The sequence below is a fragment of the Maniola jurtina genome, chromosome 10 (genome assembly GCF_905333055.1).
Source record: "Maniola jurtina chromosome 10, ilManJurt1.1, whole genome shotgun sequence".
NCBI lineage: Eukaryota > Metazoa > Arthropoda > Insecta > Lepidoptera > Nymphalidae > Maniola > Maniola jurtina.
Genome location: NC_060038.1, coordinates 8,816,524 through 8,841,527, shown reverse-complemented (window position 1 = coordinate 8,841,527; position 25,004 = coordinate 8,816,524). Strand labels below are relative to the sequence as shown.

The following is a 25,004-nucleotide window of genomic DNA, read 5'->3' as shown; positions in this document are numbered from 1 at the left end:
GATTTTGGTGGTGGTGTTAAATTTTTGCGACGGGGTGTACTTACTTATCTCAAAAACTAAACTAGAACTTAGGAATGTGAAACGGTACATTATGTCCCATATAGAACTTATACCTACTGAAAACAACAATTCATAAAATAGCTGTGAACAAAGCATAATTAGATATTATTCATTAGGTACGCTTGTTAAAATTTTGTATAGTATACCTATTTAGTTTATTTCCTGTAGCACAAAACTGGGATCTTAAACTTATCATGTAAAAAGTCGCTAAGTAGGTATAGCTTCATAATTTCTGGCCCTTACAGTCTGTGTGACAAGTGGAAAGGTTTTTATTAATATCCTTCTGGCTGAGTTTAGGCTGCTGCGGCTAACCTCCACGGAGATTAAACATCTGTGCGGGAGATTAGTCCACTAGTGAGTGCGTAAACACAGGTGCACTCTCATACAACTGGAGCGAGAACCGCAGGGGACCGGTGTTTAATATAGCACAGTAGGTATAGTATGGAGGTCATCTTTATCGTTGACAAAATACTAAAGAAGTATTTGAAAAATTACAGCACTATGAAGAAAATCTACGCTAGGTACCTATGGATTAAACATGGCGAAATATGGCAAGTTTAATTCCCATCCCTTAAAATAAAGTAGTTGCTAATATTATCTTATCTAATTTCTAAGCATCGCCAAAACAGGTAAAGCATTCTACCCACGACACTGCGGCAGGACCGATTTAGGACGCAGCAAATTCGAGCAATCTAGAGTGGTCCTGGCTACATAAGTGCAGGGTGGCAGGGCGGTTGCCACGATCTAGGAATATCGGATGCATATCTGCTCCTGCCAGATCCGACCTAGAATGATCCTACAAACGAAATGTTTAAGAGGCAATTTAGGATCCTCCCCACTTTTTCACCCTAAATCGGCCCTGCTGCAGTGTCGTGAGTAGCGCGCTTAAAGTGACTCATCATAGACTCTTGTTTAAATTCACAACCGCGCAAACATTAAACATAAGTTAATAATCATCACACATAAATACTTAACATTGATAGGCACTAGTAGATTACTTATTACAAAATGAAAAGTACCTAAGTAAGTATGTCATACTTACCTTGTATCACAATAATTGACTTATTTGCTCAAAACTTATCTAAGTTTTTGTTTTCTGTTTAACTACCTATTAATTATAATATTACGAATTTATTTCTTCTTATGCTAATACTACACAAACAACAAGATGAAAAGCTTTCTTTTCTCAAGGAAAATAATACAACTAAATTAAAAATTTATAACCGCCCGACAAGTGAAGGTTACAGTAACTAGAAAAGAGCTCATAACTTTCAAACGGCTGAACGGATTTTCTTGGATTATAGCTAAGAACACTCAATCAAGCCACCTTTCAAATAAATAAAAAAACTAAATTAAAATCAGTTCACTAGTTTAGGCGCTACGGTGCCACAGACAGATATACACACGTCAACAAACTTAACACTCCTCTTTTTGGGTCGGGGGTTAAAAATTCGTGAACAATGATGCATTCAAATAAGTAGGTATGGTATGATATTGGAAAAGTAACGCTATCCTTTTCTGCGACAAATATTGTGAAATGTATGTGTGTATTGAGGAATCAACCGAAAGGGTGTGATCTATGAGGAATCAACCGAAAGGATGTGATCGAATGAATTATGTGCAATCGGACAGCAAAGTTTTTAAAGAAATAATGGTATGATCCCGACCCCTAAGTTCGGGGTTCGATCACGCACCTCTTACTTTTCGGAGCTAAGTAATTAACTAGCAATGTAGCTTTAACGATGAGGGACAACATCGTGAGAAAACCTTATCTACGAAGTCTACCAATCTGTACTTAGCGTGGTGGACTATCTATAGTCCACCACGCTAAGTACAGATTGGTAGACTCCTAAATATAAATCCTCCTCCTGATAAATCCTCATTCTGAGAGATACCTGTACTCAGTAGTGGGACAGCGATGAATTGAAATGATGGTGATGAATAGTTTCATAAGTACGAAGTACTTAGTAGAATTTTGGGAATCTTGTTACTCATCTTGTAGCCTCTGAACATTACCGCTGCTGCCGGGTGATTCTATCATCACATTTGCTTGATTTATAGAAGTTTCAGTAGATTGTTCAATGCTGACATTTTCTTCAGAAGAGCTAGTTTCAGTAGATTCCTCCGAATCAATTTTATCTGTCGCTCCCTTTTTGTTTTTGTTCTTTTTGAATTGTTCCTCCATTTCTTTGAACTTCAAACTCAGATACCTGTTGAAGTTAATATAAATTAGTACCTAGGTAAATGATGATAAATTAGAAAAATTCTTCATCGATAGTATCTAGTAACTAGGTAGGTACTAATGAGAAATTGATTATAAACCTATAAAACGAAATAAACCTTTAATTAAAATAGAAAAATGTAAATAAGATGGATAGTTAAACAAATACGAGTAGATAACAATTTCAATTATGAACAGACTGTAAACTGTGGTAAACGCCGACGTACCTTACTGGACTAAGTATTACTCGTTTAAAGACTTTTGCACATTAAAAAAAAACTTGAGTCTTATGAGAAATGTCTTATAATAATTCAGTCGTATTGGTTGTTATATGAGACCATGCATATTAAAAGATATTTTTCCCCTTTGTCGGATCAGACAGGCGCATACTCATATTTTCTTGTCTAGTGTCCATGCCTTTTAAATCAAAGGGCCTTAGGTAGGTTTAATTAAGTTAACTTACTTGTCAACAAGTGGCCCACTGTAGTCTTCAGGAAACTTGGGTGAGTGTGGTAGAATATATTTGTAAAGGCTCTCATTCAAGACGTACAGCTGCGTGGTAGAGGCGCAACGAACGTTGAACCACCAGTCGCAAGTCAGAGCTGCTTGAGAGAATATTGTACCATTCGGACACAAGAAGGAAGCTTGGCCGCCGTTTAAATCGCAGTAATGCCAAACCTGAAAACATTTTTGTGCAAAACTATAGGCAAGTTCTTGAACTTTTTATTGGCTAAACATGGTAAGTAGAAGTACCTATACAAGATGTAACTAGAACCCTAGCAAAAACTTAGGTTTATTATTATTCTACTGAAACACAAATCATAAAGCTAATAACCATTTGCTTTATTTAGTAGTTTTAGTGATTTAGTTTTTTCAAACCCGCAATGTAGGTAGGTATAGCGTGCAAAACTCGGGGCAATGCCCCACCTACGACGCGGCATTGACCCCGAGTGACCTATTTACGTAACGTTTGTTGACATCTAGCGTCAGTCAGATGTTTATTTCCAATATATTGTGAACTTTAAAAATACAGGACTTTGTTAAAAAAATGTGTTTTTTGTGATATCTTATCAGTTATCATCAGTATTATCACCTGTTTTCGTTTTTGCTAGCGTTCTGGCCTGGTTGTACTTGTTTAAAAAATAAATGTACTAGGTATTGTGAAGCCGTGATAGCCTAGTGGCTAAATTGAGACGTCCGCCTCCTAATCGGGAGGTCGGAACTTCGATCCCGGGCACGCGCCTCTTAACTTTTCGGAATTAGGTATGTGCGTTTTAAGCAATTAAATATTAGTTGCTTTAACGGCGAAGGAAAACATCGTGAGGAAATCTGCATGCCGGAGAGTTTTCCATAATATTCTCAAAGGTGTGTAAAGTTTGCCAATCCGCACTTGGTCAGCGTGGTAGACTATGGCCAAAACCCTTCTCATTCTGAAAGGAGACCCATACTCTGTAGTGAGCCGGCGATGGGTTGATCATGATGACGACTAAGTATTAAAAAACTTGTTAAGGTGTGTCATGTAACCGCACATTAATATAGCTCAGTAGATTCTCATTACCATTACATTACCTACCGATTTAGGATAGCATCAATTAAGAAAGCGCAGGTTGGTAGATAAGCACCTATTACTTAACCAACTGCCTTTAAAGTACACGATAGAAAAAGAAAAACAGGTATGTTAATAATTTAGCCTAGTTATTTAACCTCGGTTGTGCCAATACATAGATATCTAATATTATGTGCACATACTTGACATCTCGTGTCAGGATCGGCAAAGAATCCCTTGTAGCGCTGTGTTTTGCAGTCGAAACTTGTCGGTGGAATAACCGTTAGTATAGGGTAGTCGACATCAGGCCGACCGGGAGTACCGCCCTCATTGTCCGATGTCACAGGAAGAGGAAACCGTTGGGTGCTGCCACCACCAGTTGGATATTCTGCAAATGTAAGTAACACAGGTAAACAATCCTATCTATAAATCAGCGAGAGCCCTAACTGTTCTAAAAAAAAAGATGCACCAACTTCCGCCTTACTCTAATGCTTATTATTAGATACCTACTATAATAATATGAGTCAAACCTATAGTGGCTAAGCTAGTACCCTGGTAACAGAGTTGGTGCTGCTGGTAACCCAAACCAAAACTTTGGTGGTTTAACCTTTCCTTCATATTTTAGACGTTGGTCTCGGTTTTCATTACAAATATCTGATAATAAAACCTATACCACACACATATCGTTAACCTAAAAGTTGAAAAAACGAGAGGCTACAAACTGGTAGCCCTAGAATGAACAGATCCTGGTGAAATTGTATGGAGCATGCTACGACGAAGTAAAAAATTGGTTGTCTGTAAAGTCGGTTTACTGACGATAGTTGAACGTGACAACAAAGGCCGATTGTGCTTCTTTGTCGCTCTTTCCGCGCTCTCGCTTGCACTTCAAGCCTTACATGGAACGCCTCAGAACGAGGTAACGCCGCATGAGTCATGTTTTTTCGTGCGTGCAGCCGGCTCTATCGAATTATAAGACGTTGTCACGTCAAAAATGTAGTCTTATTATTTAATAGCAATTGCTTAGCGACAAGATTATTCTGTTGTTTTTTTTTTTTTTGCTAAAACTACTCATCTTTATTTACCGTCTAAATGTTGTGATGGAGTCTGTATGGGCGCAAGATAAGGTTCTTCGTGGAAATCAACATGTTGCGGCTTTGCAGTCGTCGTTAGTACAGGAGACGGAGTTGATTGAACCAAAACTTCAGGCGCTTGAAATGGTTTTGGTGAACTGAGGCCAGCTGTTTCAATTTCATTCTGCTGAGCTTGTGCATTTAAACTGCTCAGTACTTGTAATAAAGTTCTTATCGAGGCACCAATATTTTCTCGTGTTATTGGTTTTGGGATGGATTTATTGATTTGTAATGAATTCAATAAATCTGCTAAAGAAACTGAATCAGAAGACACATGTTGCTCTGGTTTGCCGCTAGTATATACCGGCTCGCCTACATATTCCTGCCTGTAGTAATTTTCATTAGGAGCAAATGTCCCCGCTTCAACCATTGGTGATTTTTGATTTTTGTCATTAACGTAATTTTGAAACTGCTCTCCTTTTGATGTCGTCGTGTATGAAGGTGCCTCAGTCGTTAATATTTGCAAATTAACAATTGGTCTGAAACCATTTTCTACAACTGGTTGAACTGGAACCGAGGCTGGTCTTCTTTCGTAGTAAATTTCGGAAATTGTTGTTGGTGGCTTCTTAGTCTTCAACTGTTGAGTGTGAGGATTATCGTATATTGTAAACTGTTGAGGGCGAAGAGACGGTCTAGGTTTTACATGAATAGGTTGCTTTGGTGATAATGCTGCAGGGTTATACTGTTTTTGTGCTGTGACAACATTTCCAACGTTAACAGGAGGAGTCTGCTCGTAAGGTACTAGTTTATATCTTGGAGCTTCTGCCTGATCTGGTGTATAATATTGGAAATTAGACTGTTCTACGTTTTCACGAAAATCTAAATATGGTTTTCTAGTAGAAGCCGCAAATGGCGTACTCGGAGCCTTAATTTGTGTCGGAACGTATCTATCATACATTATGTCCCGATGATTTAAACCACTTTGCAATGTATACTCTGGTAAAGAAGATTGGTAATTAGGGTTAGATTTTGGAGAGTTATGATAAACAGGTACTTCTTTGTAATACAACTTTGTAGGATGCGCAGATGCGATATTAATTGGAGTTAATCTGTTTCCGTGATATCTTGGAATATTTTTATATCTTGGACTGTAAATTACTCTTGCTTCTCGCGCGTTCGGTGTCACAGTTCCTGCTTCAATTATCTCTGCTTTTTCTACTTCGACATTAGTTTTATGTGCTTCTGTCGTAGGTACTACTAAGTCGTTAGCATAATAGAATGTCATATACGGTATTAGTCTTCTGTACCTTTCGTTTAGTGCTAATATTGTTGAGTTATCTTTGAGTTTTCTGCTACTTATTAATACTTCTGGTTTTGAAGAGTCTGTTAAAGGTCTTCTTTGTGTATCGACGACCATGCCGCCTAACATTTTTCTTTCTGGACTGTTACCGTTTGGTGATATCGTGATTGTTGTCACAATGGCTGGTATAACTGAAACAAAAATTGATTTTTTTAAATATTTTATCTAAATTCCCCCTAAATCTAATAGGTTTCGAGTCGCGTGACGATTTATGATGATAAAATGAATGTTTTTGATCCATATCCTCCGATCACTCAAATAGAAATAGAAGAATAGAAGAATGATTTTTATTGAAAGCTCATGCCATATATCAACCGATTCTTGCCGATCGACTATATCGGTCGCTATCGGTCGGAGGGATTATGTGGTAACTATGGCGATGTGGCGTCCCCCCACCTCAAACCCCGATTCAACCTGTCGCGGACTATACCTATATAAAACTTTAGACATTCGTAATGTGTCCAAAACACTTGATCTCCTATAAGATTATTTTTTGTTTGTTAACTATCCCGTATTTACAGACAATCAGATCCGTTCTTATGCGCCATTTTTGTGAATGGCGGAATTGAAAGCGTTTGTTCGTTAATCGCCTTCTCAAGGTTAAACAAAATGCTATTATAGGTAGGTATAGGTACATAAAAAATAAATTGGTCGACCGGAGTAGATATATCAATCTTATTATCACCTCTTGGGTTTCATTAGTAACAGTGAATTAAAGAACGTGTTATGTTACCCGGATTGTGTTCTCAGTTCTCAATGCCATTAGGTAGCTATTCTTAGGCACTATCTTCTCGTACTTAGTACTTAGATAGGTAGGTAAAAATTAAAATAGTTTGGTTTAGATAGGTATAGGATATGACTAGTTCTTTATCCCCAACCTCAGCCCTTTCACAGCGAGCCGCGTGGTTTGCAGTCTCCTGGGCGCTGCGTGGCGAGCAGAAACACATTGATTAAAGATCCTGTATAGGTTCGAAAGTAGTAGTAGGTACCTAGTTACTACTTGCATAAAATTTCATACGTTGGTAAATCAGTTTATTGAACCCGAGACCTCTTGTTTGCGAGGTTCCGGTGTGATTAATCGTACCGCCTCAGAAAGGTCGTCAAGAGCAGATAAGTATGTAAGTATAATTATATTATAACATGTAAGTAGGTGCCTCCTGTACCTATAGGTAGCCTACCAGAGAGATGTTCTATTACTAGAGGAGTAAGCCTCAAACATTAGGCGTTAAAAACCGCCCTCTACAATGATTGAAATCTCCTTTATTTTTGTTACATATTGCAAAGAGTTCGTAACATGATAAGATAGATAAGAACAACCGATAGACAGTAAAAGCAAGTCCAGGGCCAATTTGCCTATTGACAAAACACACGACAGCTGCAGGTAAGTAGGACACCAATCACGTTGAAACCAACTCTTCGGACGCTCTAGTATACGACATCTCCTTGGACGTAAGTTAATCGTGGGAAAATACAAAACATTGATAATAATCTAAGTGAAGTGTAGATAAGATTGTATTATTATTTACTTAGTGGGGTGTGTCCAATCTACTGTAATGTAATGTTTGAAGATCAAAATAAATTGTCGTGACGAACTATAACGACTCGCATGGTAATCAAAGGTGATCAGTGATCACCGGTCAATCGTGAATTCATGACTAAGACCTGCAGTCTCTCAAGTCTCAGCCCTCAGGCATCGTGCATCGGCTGCAATTATTGTAATTTACAATGAACTGGCGTGATCTAGCCGGAAGTATAAAGGGCAGTCTTGTTATTTATATTCCTTCTTACAAACAGGTAGGTACAAGCCCATACCCTTGACTTCGTCTGCGTAGATTTAGATTAAGAATTTAAAATGTTTTTCCGGCCTATTTGTAGAATACATGCAGTTTCTCAGAGTCTGAACGCATCAAGCTCGGTTTAGATCGGAAACACACCTACTATTTATAGGTCTTACCTACACGTAGGTAACAGTGGGTGGAAAACGCAACGTTGGCTGTTCCCACTCGGTGGACAGAAGACATCTAACGAGAGTCTATACGCACCGAGCCGCCGGATCCAGGTGGTGTAAGACCGTGGCGCATAGAAGTCCTTACAAGATACCATGTCCGGCAGTGGGCATAAATCGGTTAACGATAACATCGACTCTTTAGACTTTAGGAAAACCTTATCTTAAAACTACGGGCAGGCCGTTAGATCGCCTCACAAAAAGTAGCTAAGAAGGCATATCCTTCGTCGGGATACAAGCTATCTCTGTACCAAATTTTATCAAGATCGTTTGGCTTTAAAATACGAATGACTTGGGCGTCTTTGGGCTTTAAAATACGAATTAACTGCTGCTATCATCTACTTGGCGAGTCCGACGCGGTCGCCTCGTTTTACGCTAATTGCGAAAAGACGCAATGGATCGCTTTTCAGCAATATTAGATTACGTTAGATCACTCTAATGCTAGGCAAATTAAACCTGTGTACAATTACTGGCACGGTGCATACTGCACGAGCACGAGATAGCTTGGTGCATCGGCCCGCTGTCGGTCACGGCTGACGAGCTCACGCACTACATAACCACCTGCGTACCGATCTGTTACACACCATGGCGGCTTTAGGCACGCACGATAGTATTAAGTATAAAAGTAGTTTATGGTACGAAGTAAACACCTGAGCTGATGCAAAGTGATGCGACAGAAATTATACTAAGTACTTGTACTTTAGATAGATTAGTCGTCCTCTTAACTAGGGTGCAATTTCTAAAAATCATGAATCACGTATTCTTCTTCATTTTTAACTGATAGCCTAATATAATACAAATATTTATGTAGCTACCTACCTAATTAAAACTTGAAAAATTAGGGACTTGCATACAAACTTTAATCCCCGATTTTCAACCCCCCGCCCGGCTCGCTTTCACCTCCAAAAAATTCTCTTAATGAGTGATTGTTTATAAAAGGAACCTACTGTGAACTTTCTCACTAGTGGGTAAGTATGTTATGTATTGAAACCTTTTGGACTCTAGAGATAAAATTAACGTCTTAATACGGTCAGTAAAATGTAATAAGTGCATAGGAAGCTCTGCCAGTTTCATAATCTTGGTTTTTTATTGAATAACTCGTTAGCTTTCCACTGATCACAAACCTAATTGCTACCTGCCTGTCCCTACACACAGCCTAATCGTAGGCTTGCGAGGGTATCCTGTATTCACTTTTTTACTATAAAAGCTTAGCTGTTCTTTAGGTCCACACTTACCTATCTACACTATTATTATGAAGAGATACGTAAGTAAATATTGTAAGGATGTAGGTACGAAGTTTTTGCTAAACTAATCATCTGATTAAAAAAAATCTTTTACTGGTAGATAACGAACCTACGTCATTATCCCTGAATGCTAGAGACCGACATAGGCTATAAATTATATCTTAAATATTATGTACCTATCGTGGACGAAGTCGCGGGCAAAAGCTAGTCTAATATAGTTTGATACATATCCGTATCCACCTAAATATAACTAGTCACTGATCGTGAGAAACATTTTATGTAAATAAAGCAAGCGTTCAATGGGCATAGAATAATCATCTACACCTACCTATTCCAAATGCTTAAAACATAACATAGCAAGTAAGTAATAATTATTGTCACACAGATTCACCCAAATGTATAGAAAGTCAGTTATTATGGTGAAAGTGACACGACCATGGCAGGGAGTGACGCCAAAAGTCGTTACGTAACATGTCGTGTTTGCTGACTAGGTGACGCTTAGCTGATCGCAAGGCATCACAATATGAGTAGGCTATGGTGGATACCGCCATTATGGTCTCTATGCGCGTGAGCAAATTGAAAGAGAGCTGCGACTATTTAAGGCTTGGTTATAAACAACGCGGCATCTAGAAGTTATAAAAAATCGGTCAAGTGCGAGTTGGATCCTACACGAAGGTTGCCGTACTATCGTACAAGAAATACCACTTTTTTTTTGTAATTTCCATGGCAAAGTAACGCCTGCCTATTCTATCCAGTAAGTACCTACCTATTCACATTCCGTGCGATGTCCAGCCTTTTTGCTGCTATCGCGTTTTGTGTTTGTCCAGACTTTTAGTCACAAATAAATAATTTACATGTGCGATGTAATACAATATGTTTTTATTACGTAACCATACAACTCATAAAAAGCATCATGTTCTTAAACATTGAGGAACCGCGTGCGGTCTCGAAATTACATATGCTTTATAACTTTTAAAACCTCGGAAGTAATTTTTTGGCAGTTTTAAAATTTCGATGAAGTGATGAATAAATGAATTATGAACTGAAAAGTTGCTAATACTTGTTTACGTGGTGTTAGGATAGTCGCTTACTATAAGCTGTTATAGTATAACTCTTGTGCCCAAATCGTGAAAGCCGAAACGTGAAAAAGTATGAAGGTATGGATTTAATTTAGCCTCGATAGCTCAACGGTTGAGGAGCGGACTGAATTCCGAAAGGTCGGCGGTTAAAACCCCACCCGTTGCACTATTGTCGTACCCACTCCTGGCACAAGCTTTACGCCTAATTGGAGGGGAAAGGGGAATATTAGTCATGATTACAAAGCTAATATTCTCTATAAAAATAAAATAAAAATTGTTGAGTGCGTGTCGATTTCGAATGACGCATTGTTTAGTGTTGCCAGTTATGATTGGTGTTTTTATTTGAAGTGGCCACATTTAAACCCAGACCGATTGTAATAAAAAATAATACTAAAATTTGGAAATAGAACTGTATTGTAATAGGAAAATTAATCATACAAATAATAAACGAAAGTAACAACCCCTATGTATTATTTCTTACCTAATATGGCTATACACCTACTTATAAGTAATTCTATATTTTATTGGTATTTAATAAAAATAAAGAAAACACGTACCTAGGTAGGAATCTGAAGATACCAACTGAGTTACAAATTCAGTTCCCTCGCTAAGTAGTTTGACATGTACTTATACGGGTAGGTACATAATAAGTACATGGTGATAGAGGACTAGTTATACAACTAGGTACCTAGTCCTTAACAACGTTTTCGACCGGGACGAAGCTTTTAGGACAAACGTGTTAGTTTGCCGCCTAACGGAGTCCATTCACCCTGATTCCAACTTTCCAAAATATATCGGTCCCAATCACTAACCACAGCGAATTGCGTTGCAACATCGGATCTCTTGCAATCTCCACTTCCGATAATCTATCAAATGCGGAGCAAAAAGCTTGACATCTTCAATGAGGTTAAGTGATACCTCACGCCTGATCATAATATTAAGTTCAATATCATAGCAATTGGAATATAAGAGTAAGTAGAGGCTAGAAGTTTAACTGTAGTGCACTTTTATATTTTGACATAATTGTCAAGCTTGCATGTTCTCATCCTATATTCGTGATTTCTTAGTCTGTTTTGCTTATTTTGTACCTACATTGGTTGCTCTTACATTATTTTATGGTTTGGTTTCTTTTAAAAGTAAGCCTGAAAAATTGTAAGTGAAAATATTTGTTGCTGATGGACACCAAGATAGGCATGCCTTATGCCAGTTACTAAGTAGGTACGTTGCCGATAGTCCTCGCTCTTCTTAATTGAAATGCATAGTAGATGCAACTGGTAACTATATTTCTTGCCAATCACGCGCTTTTAAAAACTACTTGGCATATCTAATTTTGTTGAAAACAAATAAGAATTAAAAACCTTGGAATTATAATATGGTCTAGCTTATAACATCAGTTGCGACTTGCGAGTTTAGTATTCATGTGGCTTGTGAAATCGACTACCTTATAGCCTTTCTCTGCAATTTACATTTGTTTAGAGCGAAATGGTCTTCGTTTCAAATTCCAGAATCCAGACAACTAGGATTCTCCTTTTGCATACAAATTTGATTGCATCCGCTAACGATATTTTGGACGATATAGCTGCTCCTATTTGTTTATAACTAAAAAGACAACAGCAATAGAAGAAATCTATATAAATAAAAATGAAATGTTGTTTGCTAGATTTAATTGCGGATTTACGACTCTCCACATGTCTTAAAATCTGTTTATTAACAACTCTAGTACGGTATACTTTATTGTCAATTTAATATGTAGTTAATTTTATTGTCTTCGCAATCTTTCATAACTAATTTTATGAATTAGCATTGAATTTCTATTTACATTCTTCAGTATTGCATCGGAAACATTCTACTCAACTGGGTCAAGGAAGCTGAATAAATTGGTTAGGACATGATTTTTTTAAGTAGTGTAATTTTTTGAGATTATACCTAATATTATTAAAAAAAAAGCAGTCAATGCATAGCTATTTTGGACAATTAACAGGTAAAGTCTACAGATAGGGAAAGGTTTATTAATAATCTATGTTTACCGATGGGTCATATTTAAAATATCTACACTAATATTATAAAGAGGAAAAGATGTTTGTGAGTTTAGGTAGAGGGGGTAATCTCTTGATGTGTACAACAGAACAATTAATAACATTAAGTAGGTACTATAACCGACTGCTAACCACAGCCACGCCACAGCATTCTGCATTAGGTACAAAAGTAAATCCTGATTTTCATATCTCTATTGATTAGTAGGTATATCTCAACATACCAATACTAAAGAGCGTATGGAACCAAAGTAGTAACATCTTGCACAACATCTTCCATACCTACTAACACATATAATTAACAGGTGCAATGGTAGAGGCCCGCAATTATATCATTGGCCACTATTTCTTCACTATTCCCCTGTTCATTGTCACGGTACAATGGCAAAACGCTATTCTTTGTAGACCACTTACATCGCATTCAATAAATCTTTGATAGCATAGTAATTAAAAACCGAAGCAACTCAACATTCATCTGGATTGCAAAAGTTTACAACGGATTTCATACTAGCTCTGTCAGTGCGTAGCATAAACAAAATGTTACGCGCCGTGTGTATAGATTTTAACTGACACTGTAGTTACATGGTAATTACGCATGTAGAAATCTAAATGCAATGTCATAAATGACATCACATAGTTGTAGTGTGTTGCTATTTTACTGAGCATTTCTCGGGTCATGGATGAAAATCAATGCTGGTTGCCGTCATCAGACACCTGACTAAGTAATTTGCAGTTCGAGATTTTAGCGTTATGAACGGCACTACCTAAGGTCACTTAATAATTTGTGACCTTTACACAAATTTATGTACCTACCTAAGTACAACAAATAAAGTGGGTCATGCTTAATAATTTACTTTTTTTTTAATAATTATTGTCTTAATAAATGTAACATTATGCAGACCAGCCATGATGCCATACAATACCTACCTATTATGCGCTTCAAATGATCATCGCCATGATTGAAATTGCCATAATTATCAAACTTTTTATAATTTCTATTATAGTTTTCAGAACCTAAATCTACTCAAGGTAATTTCTTTCTAATTAATTTCAATACATATCAAAAATTGTGGAACCGGCAGGATTCGAACCTGAGTCTCCCCTGGGTATCTATTGTCGCTTTCCGGAATTTCCGATATTTATTCAAGTAAATTATTTAGATATCAAACTGATGTCTTTTTATTCTATTTATTAAGACCAGACCCAAAAAGAGGGGTGTTATAAATTTGACGTGTGTATCTGTGTATCTGTCTGTGGAATCGTAGCTCCTAAACGAATGAACCGATTTTAATTTAGTTTTTTTTTTGTTTGAAAGGTGGCTTGATCGATAGCGTTCTTAGCTATAATCGAAGAAAATCGGTTCAGCCGTTTGAAAGTTATCAGCACTTTTCTAGTTTTCTTATAGAGGTTTTTGTGTCGGTGGCTTTTTAAATTTTGAGTAATCTATTGATGACGCAACCGTCATTCTTATATTTTTAATGGTTTTCTTTAAAAATAATAACCAAGAGATGTTTTTTTTTTGTTAATGGTGAAATATTGATGAATACAGGAGTTACAATTTTATGCCGGCATCACATTTAAAACACAAAGTAGGTCTGTAGGTACCTAAACAAAATATTTAACAGGAGAGCGTAAGGACATCGGGAGAACGGTGAGCTTAGTGACTGTCATCTCAAACTCGCTGGTCGTTGTTGCAACTCGCATCTGGGTCAGCGACTGTCACCGCGGCTGTCGACTGCCGCATGCGCCGCTTATCAGATCCATATTATAGCTATAATTAGCTGCATTAGTGGGCTATGTAAATAAATAGCAGAGAAAGTAATGAATGAAAGAAAATGCATTTATTAGTTGTTGGTGTCACAGATAAAAACAAAGGATAAATATGTATATTTTCATCTGTGACACCACCACAAATAATTAACAGGAGAGCATTTATGTCTTGCACCACATGTGTTAACACGCATAAAATGCAGGGCGCTGATTCTTTGACTAAAAGATATTGTACACAACAGCTGATGCTTCGTCATAAGTATAACCATCAGGATACTAAAATCCCTGAAGTTGCAACGACTTACGACACACACGTAATAAGAAATTATATTTATAAAATTAGGCACCATTTTATTGGATAACAGCCTTCCCACCCGATTTCGTCCTGACTTACAGAAATTGTACATTTTTGCACAATTTATAGCCTTAACATAATATACCTATACTCGGGGATAGAGTACTGTGTATCTGTCTATCAGTGATAGTATTTTGAGAATCTGATTAACTACTATTTAGATACTAATAGGTTAATAAATCAAATTCTACATGTCAATCAAAAGATTTTCGTTACCTAATAATTACATTATGTGGGTGTTAGTACTGGGTATATCAATCTACATAATTGTATGTAATTACCTGCATGCACCTATACATTAAGTAGAAACTAGAAAAGCTTTCGTTCTACAACGGAAACAAAAAACTGAATGATCGACTTTCTCTCTTTCCTCACTTAGATTATTTTTTAAGCTTTTGAGTAATTGTAAAGTGCAAATTATATGAAGTACCATTTAGAAACTCAAATATTTGTGCTTCCGGTTCATTCTTTATGAGTTGTTCATATTTTGCAATATAGATAGATTAATATGACGTTCTTCTAATATATACATATCGTTGTATAACGTTTATTAATGAACTTGCATCTCATTACTCACGCATAGTGAGTGTCTAGTGCCTCGGTAAAGCAAATGATAATTTTTTCATAGCGCATCGAACCTCTTCAGGCTCTTATTACTACGGTAAGAAATTATGAGGTCTGTTTCAAATAGAGCGACCGGATTTTATATTATGCATACCTAAATAAGACTATAATATCTCAAAGATAAGAGTATTATAGCAAAGAGCATAAAAAACAAATAATGCCCATACAAGAATAATCAAGTAAGATTAATATCTGATTTCACCCAATTGAGTTAGACAAGCTTAGTTATATGTTTTTCCTTTTTTATTATGTACTAAGTAAGAAAACATCTAGGTGTCTAAGGATGTGACGACAATGACAACATTCACTTAATTGGTTTTGCAATAAGATGGCCATATCTGTTGCCTGCAAAAATACCTTCACCTACTAAACTAGATTTGTTTCATCCTACAACTACATAACATTTTATTGGAAAGTTAGCACGTATAGGGAATTCCATTCCAACTTCCAACAGGACGATAATAAAAATTGCTGGACATTTTCATAGGGTTAACGAGGGGTAAATGGACAGTAGCATAAATTAGGTGTTTTAGGTATAGGAGATTATTTTAAAGCAAAGAGAGATTTTATTGCTTAAAACTGCATATGCTTTGTATAACTCAGAAAAGTTAGAGGTTTGGACCCCAGGACTTTCTGGAATGGGAGGGCAGTCTTACTTAGGCCACTTGGCTTACACTGCTATTGAAGAACATGAATAGTAAGATTTAAAAAAATTGACTTCACTCATTATGTACCTACGTGTACTCCGATACATCCATATTTCCTCGAATCATAATTAGATTTGATGGATTTTACTACCTAAATGTTCATAATTTATTGATTTAAGAAACCTGGCTAAGTAAAGATTGTGTGGATCGTATGGTATTATTGTGCTCGAGAGACCTTTAGCTGACATTGTAATACATACCTCACTAATGGTGGGAACACAAACGAAGGTGCAGTTTACGTATAAAAGGCTTCGACAATAGTAATTATTACTAAACGAGCTAAAACTATCCAGAAACAGAAATTCAAGCTCTACAAAATAAATGGGCATAATTTTTCCTCTTCCAGATCCAGGGAAGATAATTTTTTTTCCGTACCTAGTAACTGAGTATTTAAGAAAACTGTACCATTCAAGACATATTTTCTAAGAAAACTATAGCCAAAAAATGGCGATCAAAACGATTGACTTTTATACTGATTCACAATATTATACGGTATACCCATCAAATAAACAGAAAAACGTTTATTTTTTTAAAGGTGTGCCTCATCATCATTAAATTACTGAATAAATAAAATCGTTTAAAGCATCGATCTCGATCATTGAGCTAAGAACATGAATTCTTGATAGATCGATCGATTATATTATCGATCGATTATAAAATAATACGAGCTTCAACTGCGTTGAACTCTTTTTAATGTAACTAAGGGCACTAAGGGATATCGCCCTCGGCGACTTTTTGTAGCAATACTGCCGCACGTGTCTTGACTCTTGAATGCGATTATGAATTGCGACAGTAGTGATACAGAATCGTGGGCAAAAGGTATGTACAGGTCCATACGTTAGGTCGCATTCACACGGATTCCGTGATTAACGATTTGACAAAAAACATGATTCGTCGTGAATGACGGATGGATGACATTGCATACGGAATAGTGTTTTTTCACGATTCGTCAAAATATCCAAATTGATGTTCACATTAGTTTCGTTCATTCGTTGACGAACTTGATTTTTAAAAGAAGTGTCCGTCATTTTCACGGTTACTGATGTGTGTGACGCGGACGTTCAAAAACATTGCCGATGTCAAAATAAAACGAGAGAAAAATGACGATTCGTCAAACAACCTCGTGTTAATAATCACTTACTTTACTTTTTGTGACTGTATCTCTGCAAAAAGTCGCAGAGGGCGATCTCCTTAATTTTACATCATCTGTTTGGGCATTTTGTAAAATAACAATTACCATATAAAAATTTTAATTTGCGAGTAAGAAGCATTTCAAAATGCAGGTAAGTAAATTTTTTGTAGCATCACAATTATTAATATGAGCCGAATTATTTGGTTGGATTCTTCATTTCTTAACTTAAAAACATATTTGATTGGTAAATATCTTCTCATTTTTCATTTTTCAATATACTTAGTAAATATTGTATTTCCTTTGAAAGAAAAGCATACCTACTTTACTTCTAACAATTTATGTGAAACTGCTGTGTATGAAGGCGTAGTATGCTGTGCAACGTTCGAGGCCAAGTACTTACATTAAGTTTTATTTTGTTTGCTCCATATGCATGAGAATGTACACACCTGGTCTACCTACCAGTTCCATTTTGACTTAAACTGTTGTGCCTACTTAGGTACCTATTAAGAAGAATAAACCCCATAAATGGAGTTGTGTTACGACACTGGTGAAAGGACAAAATATCAATATTAATTTTACGTTAGGTATAGGTACTAGTCATGTTGAAATATCCCTCGGAATAGTATCAAGGTATTAAACAATTTCTTTAGTGAGTAAAGGCTTGACGTCAGAACCACTCATGGTTTTCTCATGGTCTCATGGTCGCTTTGGCGATTATAGTGCATAAAAATAAAATAAATTATCCACTAAAGTACAGTATTGAGATGATTTTTTCAAAATGTTAAAAACCAACTTTAGGTGCGCTTTAAATATTTTGAGAAGTACTTAAGGGTCCGTAAGTAGGCCTTGCATATATTAAGTTCCTCCTTTCAATTATTTATTTTACTGGACTAAACATTTTTTAATAATATGTGTAGGTACATCATTTCCATATTACTGTGGCGTAAAATAAGGACTTTTTTAATATGACTGACTGACTGACTGATCTATAAACACACAGCTTAAACTACTCGATGGATCGGGCTGAAATTTGGCAATAAAAAAATTGAAAATTTAGTCCCTAAGGGGTTAATATAGATGGCTAAAATTGAATAAAGATGAAGTCCGCGCGGGCGACGTTGTGGGTATACGCTAGTTTAAATATAAAAAAAAAGTGCCGACAATCGACATAATACCAACCTAATTACTTTTAATGCACACGCCTCTCACTTGGCACACAAAATATGTAAGCACATGTCGATTAATTGTGTATTTATTTTTGTATTATAGATGCCAGTTGATTATATTAGATCAAAACTGTAGTAGGTAAAGTTTAGAATTTTCTTAGCTTAAGATTATTAATTAAGTATATTAAGCTGAGCTGTGATAAAAAAATGTACTCAAAATTTCATTTTCCATAGTTAAGAGCAAAGAGCAACCGCCGAGTTTCTTGCTGTTCTTCTCGGTTGGAACGGCATTCCGAACTAGTGGTAGATTATTTTGACGATTCAAAAGCACTTGTAAAAGTTTAATTGAATAAAAATATTTTGAATTTTAATTGAATTTGAATTTAAGTCAATAATTAATTTTATGTAATGAAAATTACAAAATAAGTAAGCAAACCTTCAAATTACTTCAGTTTATAATATAGTTGAATGTACAAGAAAATAAAAATAATTATGTAAGTACCTACTTCCTGATCACGTATTTGCAGCAGGTGGTTGTTGTTCAAGGTTATTTTTTGATTTGTTGTTAATAAACTTACGTACGTAACTGAATATGACTAAAAACTGCAATAAATAATAATAAAATATTCACACATTCAATATAACGTTCATTAGTTATGGAATAGGTAACCCCACCTGTTTTCTTCTTCTTACACTCAAGGACCTTGAAACAATCAGGGAATTTTGTGATTTAAAAAAACCTGCCTGGCTTCTCGATACTTTTTCCTTCTTATTGTTTTCGTTAGGATAAGCATACCGAACCAGTGGTAAATTGTTTTGTCTATTCACAAGTGTAAATTATAAATTTATAACACCCCCGACAAGTGAAGGTTACAGTAACTAGAAAAGAGCTGATAACTTTCAAACGGCTGACCCGATTTTCTTGGATTATAGCTAAGAACACTCTCGATCAAGCCACCTTTCACACAAAAAAAAACTAAATTGAAATCGGTTCATTAGTTTAGGAGCTACGATGCCACAGACAGATACACAGATACACCGATACACAGATACACACGTATATCTTTTTATTCTTTTCTGTCTGAAACCAAGTGACTTGGTTGGCGATACAAAAACTGTAATATTATAAATGAAGGTGTGTCAAATCGTAAGAGTGGTCTAGGCAATTATGCTTATTATATTAAGTTGTATCGTAACAGTTTATCGTAATAATAATATCCCTGCCGTTACGTATGTCCTAGTTTTAGAAAAGTTGTACCTACCTATACGTATCTGATGCCGAAATGTTAACATAATATATTGGTTAACTGAATGAGTCATCTGAAATGAAGGAAACGATAGCCAGATTAGTCAGGTCTAGTAATCCAGTTTAGTCTTGTTTAGTTTCAATTATTTCATCACATCCCGTTTCAAAAAAAAATGTAGGTTTGTTAAAATAGTTGCACCTATTTATAGAGGATAAATTAATTAATTATTTAGAACAATACAGGTAAATGATGATCATGACTTGTATGTATTTAGATCTTAAAAATCTCTAGGATGAACACAGGATTTTAGACAGACATTTATTTTCGTACTTATAATATGAGTAGGAATGTGTTATAATATACAGTTCATACTTACATGCGTTTAGAATTTCCGCCTATAAATATCTAAGCAGCCCTATTAAATTATTGTGTAAGCTTTATTTTGCCATATATCTTTTAAGTAGGTAGGTTCTACTTTCGAGTTTACATTTGATCGACCATGGGTTTTGCTTGCCCAAAGATATTCGAGGTGCAACAGATTTTATTGAAAAAAGTCATCAAGAGGCTACAGTATCAAAATAAATTATATTTATGTATTTAAGTTATCTGCAGTACCTTCCTACAGAGGTCTAATAAATAGTTAAAGGACGGTGCTAATTAGCAACATGCTGTTTTCACGTCCGCATTGCTTAGGTTATTGCATTTTATTTTATTATTTTAAACTGAAAAGCTTTATTTAGTTGCAGTTTTTTTACCTGAGAAATATACACCTTTCCGACCGCGATACATTTATTTTTCATTGGTCTTAATTAAGATTAAGATAATTAAGTATAAAAGTACTGATTACTTCTTTTATTTAGGTACCTCCTTAATTAATAAAATGTAACCAAGCAAATGAAGTAAGTTAATTAACTAGGAACTTATTATATCTTTTATTTGCCAAATTAAAATTCTTGTTATATTTATAAAATTGTTGCGTTTTGTTGGTAAGTTAAAGAAAGCTATGCATCCACGAGCTTTCTTTCTTTGTGTATCACACAACAATGGAAAATTAAAAATTATAAATACATTTTTGTTCTTCTTGGAAAAATATTACGCCACAGAAAACAGTGAAACCGAGAGACGGAAGTTATTACAAGTAGGCAGGTACGCAAAATCGTAACATTCAAATTGTATTGAAATAAGAGGTCGGAATGTGCGTCTGCGTCAGCGAAATAATATTTAAATGCTCACTAGTAGTTTACTTTAAACGAGATTTAGATGAGGAAGTATTTCTAGCAGCTGATAGGTCTACAGAATTCAGAACCTACGAAAAGGACTCCAAAAAACATCATTATAAAAGAGATTCGCTCAGCTTCATTTCGGAAGTTAAGTGTCCATATTCCTAATAGAATAAATTCACGTGGAAGTACAGAGATAGCTTGCATGCTTTATCCCGCAACTTTTATTCCGGAAAATCATTTCCGCGGAATTTTCGAAAAGTGTATATCCACGTGTAGAAGTCGCGGGCATCATCTAGTACAAAATCGTTTCATTAGTAGACACTTATGATCTGCCTTAATGTTATTTCTCGTTTTAAATTTCACCTGCTGGCGATACTGTCCGTGAAGCACATGTTGTGGAGGTCACCAGGGTCAGCGAGAAGCGTCGGACATGATCGTTTAGTGAAAGTGAGGGGCAAAGCAATACGAGTACAGTACATTGGTCTCTTTTCCAATTCTTAATCTAAGGGTACATATAACATAATTATATTATTATTTTAATAAACTGAAAGGTCAAAAAGGTTAGCAGGTTAAAGTTTTTGAAGAGAAAAATCGTTTAAAATCGTCGGCAATTTTGGGATGGGTAACAACTTCAAAGTCGCGTCACCGACATACTAATGTAGTTAACAGTGCTCGGAGTCCCGATGTACGAGTACTCGTATGTAAATGTGGTTTTAATTTACAAATTACGAATTTTAATTTTCGACCTACTACAAGACCCCCCAAAAAATATTGATTATAAGTTTTCCCTTCTATCGGCAATTTTTGCCTATAGAATAGCTTACAATAGGTTCCTTCACTGAAAAAAATATAGGTGCGATCCCGTAATTAGGTAAAGATATGAAATGGCGAGTTGTGTAGTTACGCTAAATATTAATATCTAATTTTATAATAATTAATGCTCATAATATCAGCTTAGTTGTCGTAATACACATTACGACTTTACGATGATTTTTATCAATGATTTATTTTTATAATACTATATTATGAAGGTCAAATGAAACCGAGTGCAGCTGTATGTTGAGAACGCATCTCAGATTACGTCCATAAAGAGATTAAAAACACTGTCTCTCTTTAAATTTTCTAGGCGATATAATATATGAATATGTAACTTAAGAAATATCTATGAAGAAATATAGTATGTCATCAGTCCAAGTTTAATCTATACTAATAAATAAAATTGAAGTGTCTGTCTGTAATTTCGAAATAACTACCTCATATTAAGCTCCTAGGGTTATTTGAACGGTACTATAATTGAATCACACGTTTTTAAAATTTTTGTCTATCTGTTTGAACGGGCTAATCTTCGGAACAGCTGAACCGATTTTGACGGGATTTTTACAGACAAGTAGAGGATTGACCAGGGAGTCCAACATAGGCTACTTTTTAACCGCCTTTCAAAAATGGAATTGTGTTTTTCTAGCTATGTACCTACACCGAAATCTCCGAGATTTCTGAACCGATTTGCGCATTTTTTTTTAATCGATAAAGGAACCTTGCGACATTGTTTCATAAAAAATTTGCATTCCAACTCCTCAGTCCTGATGCTGCAGGGGACCCGACCACCAAAACTGATGGCATTTAGAAACTGTCGGTTATAAATTGATTTATATTGAAGGTATCTATCTATACCAAGTAAAGACTTTGTCGTTGACCTCGAGGACCCAACTCGTCAACCCTAACGCAGTAAGGAATGCATTCCTAAATCCTGGTGATCCCTTGGGAGTTTTAAAGGATCATCCGTTTAAATGTTTTTACGTGGTACATAAACATCCCCGGGACTTTTGTCCTGGGAAATCAAAATTTCCCATGGGATTTTTAGAAACCTAAATCCACGCGGGCGAAGCTGCGGGCATCAGCTAGTTGCAAAATAAAAATGAAATACGATAGCATAACATTACATTGTTATGACTAAAAAACTGAAAACTGACGCAAGGTGAATGTTTGATCTACGATTTCATAGTATTTATTAGCTTTGGCTCGCGACTTAGGTCACATACTTATATTTTTCACACGCGCAAGCGTAAATTAAAGAAAAACAAACATAGATACATGGCAAACAATAACAGGGATCTGAAGGTCACCCAAATAGACCCACAACAAAATGCCTTGAAAACTGCCACGGATATAGAGATATAACTAAGATTGAAAATGAGAAATTCTATTCATAAATCATAATGCAAAAAATTAAAATACCTATACTTCACTTTTGTCACACAACTCTAGAAGTTATTTTTTGGCGACTGGTTATTCCTTGCAACTTTTGCCAATAGTAAGTAGTCTTCAAAGAATATTTGCCAATGATCCGCGACTGCTTAGTATCATTATTAACATAACTTTCGTAACTCGTAATCAGTGGTAATAAATGATAAACACATAAATTAGATAACGCAATTATTAGCCCCAACGTAATCTCTTCGGTAACTAAGAATGTGTAGCCCAAGATTCGAGCGCAACACAATTTAGTGTAGAATATAGAGACCTAACTTATTGGATATATAGGTAATATTGTGAATGAACATTGTTTGATTTTTACTTATTACGAAAAGCATCGTAAGATCTATTTACACGAAAAAAACACAAAATCGAGATGATCATTTACTAGCCTATAGTATAAATTCAACGCTCATTTTTTTTTTCTGTACACATGATGCGAATACAATACATATTAAAGTTCGTACCTACTATACGTACCTATTAGGTATACAATTATTATAGGAAGTAGATATTAAGTACTTCAGTGTGTATGATTCATTATTACAAAAGTTATGCTATAAAAGGCTATATGTATTGTACCTATCTATTTAAATGCATTTTAAGACAAGAATAAAATGAATGTCATACTTTACTTTGTTTCTTTTCATAATTTTATATCACGGACATTGGCATTGAGAATGGTCTAAATCGTCACGCCTTTTTATTTTGTTGTAAGGCCATGCAGTGAAAAGTACCTAAGGTTTTAATATAAGTTATAACTAACAAACTCATTTACTAACAAAACAACAAAACTGATCCCTGTTTTAAAAGTACATGGTAAAAACTTTTTACATTACATACAAAATACCTAGGTAGGTTCTTTACTTTTTAATTCAGATCTCTTAAAACAAGGATTTAAAATTGATCCAAGATCACATAGGCAGCTAGTTAGGTATCTTTATCTCCCGAAACAATTATTAATTTTCCAAGGTACTTTGGCCAAGTAGGCACGACAAACACAAATACTTACTGATGCCCGCAACTTAGTCCGCGTGGTAAATCCCGTGGGAACTTTCCAGGATAAAAATATCCAATGTATGTGTGTGTATTCCTCTCCAGGATGGAAACTGTACCTCGTCAAAATTACTTAATTGGATGGGCCGTGAAAAGGTAACAGAAATAGATGCATCCGGCATAATATATTCAGTTCCTGTTGAACTTGAAGGAAGAAAACAATCAAAATGAAACATTCTTACCGCAAAATATTAGCATCCAAAGTTCCATGGTAACAAATTATATCCAACATTCAATGCTCCGAAAATTTCAAACAACTTTTCATTCAAAATCAGTATGTTTACGTAAATATCAGTTTTATAATCGAAACCGAAAGTCGTCGAACTCGCGTGCGGGCGGCGCGCTTCGCGTAAGAAATGACTTTAAATGTCTCAACACTTTAGCACTGCGCGCAACCGTCAGCCCTCTACGGCTTGGGAGCCTGCATACTTTTCACGCGTTCCAGTCGTTGAATCCACTGTAACGTAATTCTTTTTCAGCAACTAGTTGCTCTATCAAACAGATCAGGTCTTAACTCACTGAATCGTTGCCGAGGAACTGGAACAGCTGAATAAGAACAATTTAAATAGGTATTTGACCCTTTTAACCTACCTAAGCAGTACCTAAGCAGAAATCCACTACGAAATGCCTAACATAATAATATTCTCCATGGAAAAAGATGATCAAACTACTCGTGACATACGAATTGAGCATTTTTCTATCGGTAAACGTGTTGCAAATATTATATACCAAGGTAAATAAAGTCGTTAGTTTTTCCGAGAAAAACAGAAATTTTGCTTTGTCTTTTACTAAATGTTTGTCTTACGCCGTTATAGACATGCATTCAAGACGAGGTTGCTAACTATGGGTCTCA

At 35.7% G+C, this 25,004-nt stretch overlaps 1 protein-coding gene across 2 annotated transcripts; it reads right to left on the bottom strand.

Moving 5' to 3' along the window:
- Positions 1–1,920: 1,920 nt before the first annotated feature.
- On the bottom strand, positions 1,921–24,535 carry LOC123868660. Of its 2 annotated transcripts, none has more exons than XM_045911194.1 (5): positions 24,334–24,535; positions 4,910–6,388; positions 4,031–4,215; positions 2,745–2,959; positions 1,921–2,270 (listed from the first exon to the last, which is right to left on the bottom strand). In XM_045911194.1, exons 1-5 carry the CDS (start codon positions 24,359–24,361, stop codon positions 2,048–2,050), a joined length of 2,130 nt encoding a protein of 709 aa, XP_045767150.1. In that variant the 5' UTR covers positions 24,362–24,535; the 3' UTR covers positions 1,921–2,047. The 2 variants fall into 2 exon arrangements, with proteins under 2 accessions (XP_045767150.1, XP_045767152.1); XM_045911196.1 differs by lacking the exon at positions 24,334–24,535 and adding an exon at positions 14,224–14,254.
- Between the last annotated feature and the right edge of the window lie 469 nt (positions 24,536–25,004).

Coding starts and splice junctions, on each gene's coding strand:
- LOC123868660 (XM_045911194.1), bottom strand. CDS start 24,361: ATGGAACTTTGGATGCTAATATTTTGCG. Junction 2,960..4,030: donor ATCCTGACACGAGATGTCAA/GTATGTGCACAT, acceptor AAATGTTTTCAG/GTTTGGCATTACTGCGATTT. Junction 2,271..2,744: donor AGTGGGCCACTTGTTGACAA/GTAAGTTAACTT, acceptor TAACTTCAACAG/GTATCTGAGTTTGAAGTTCA.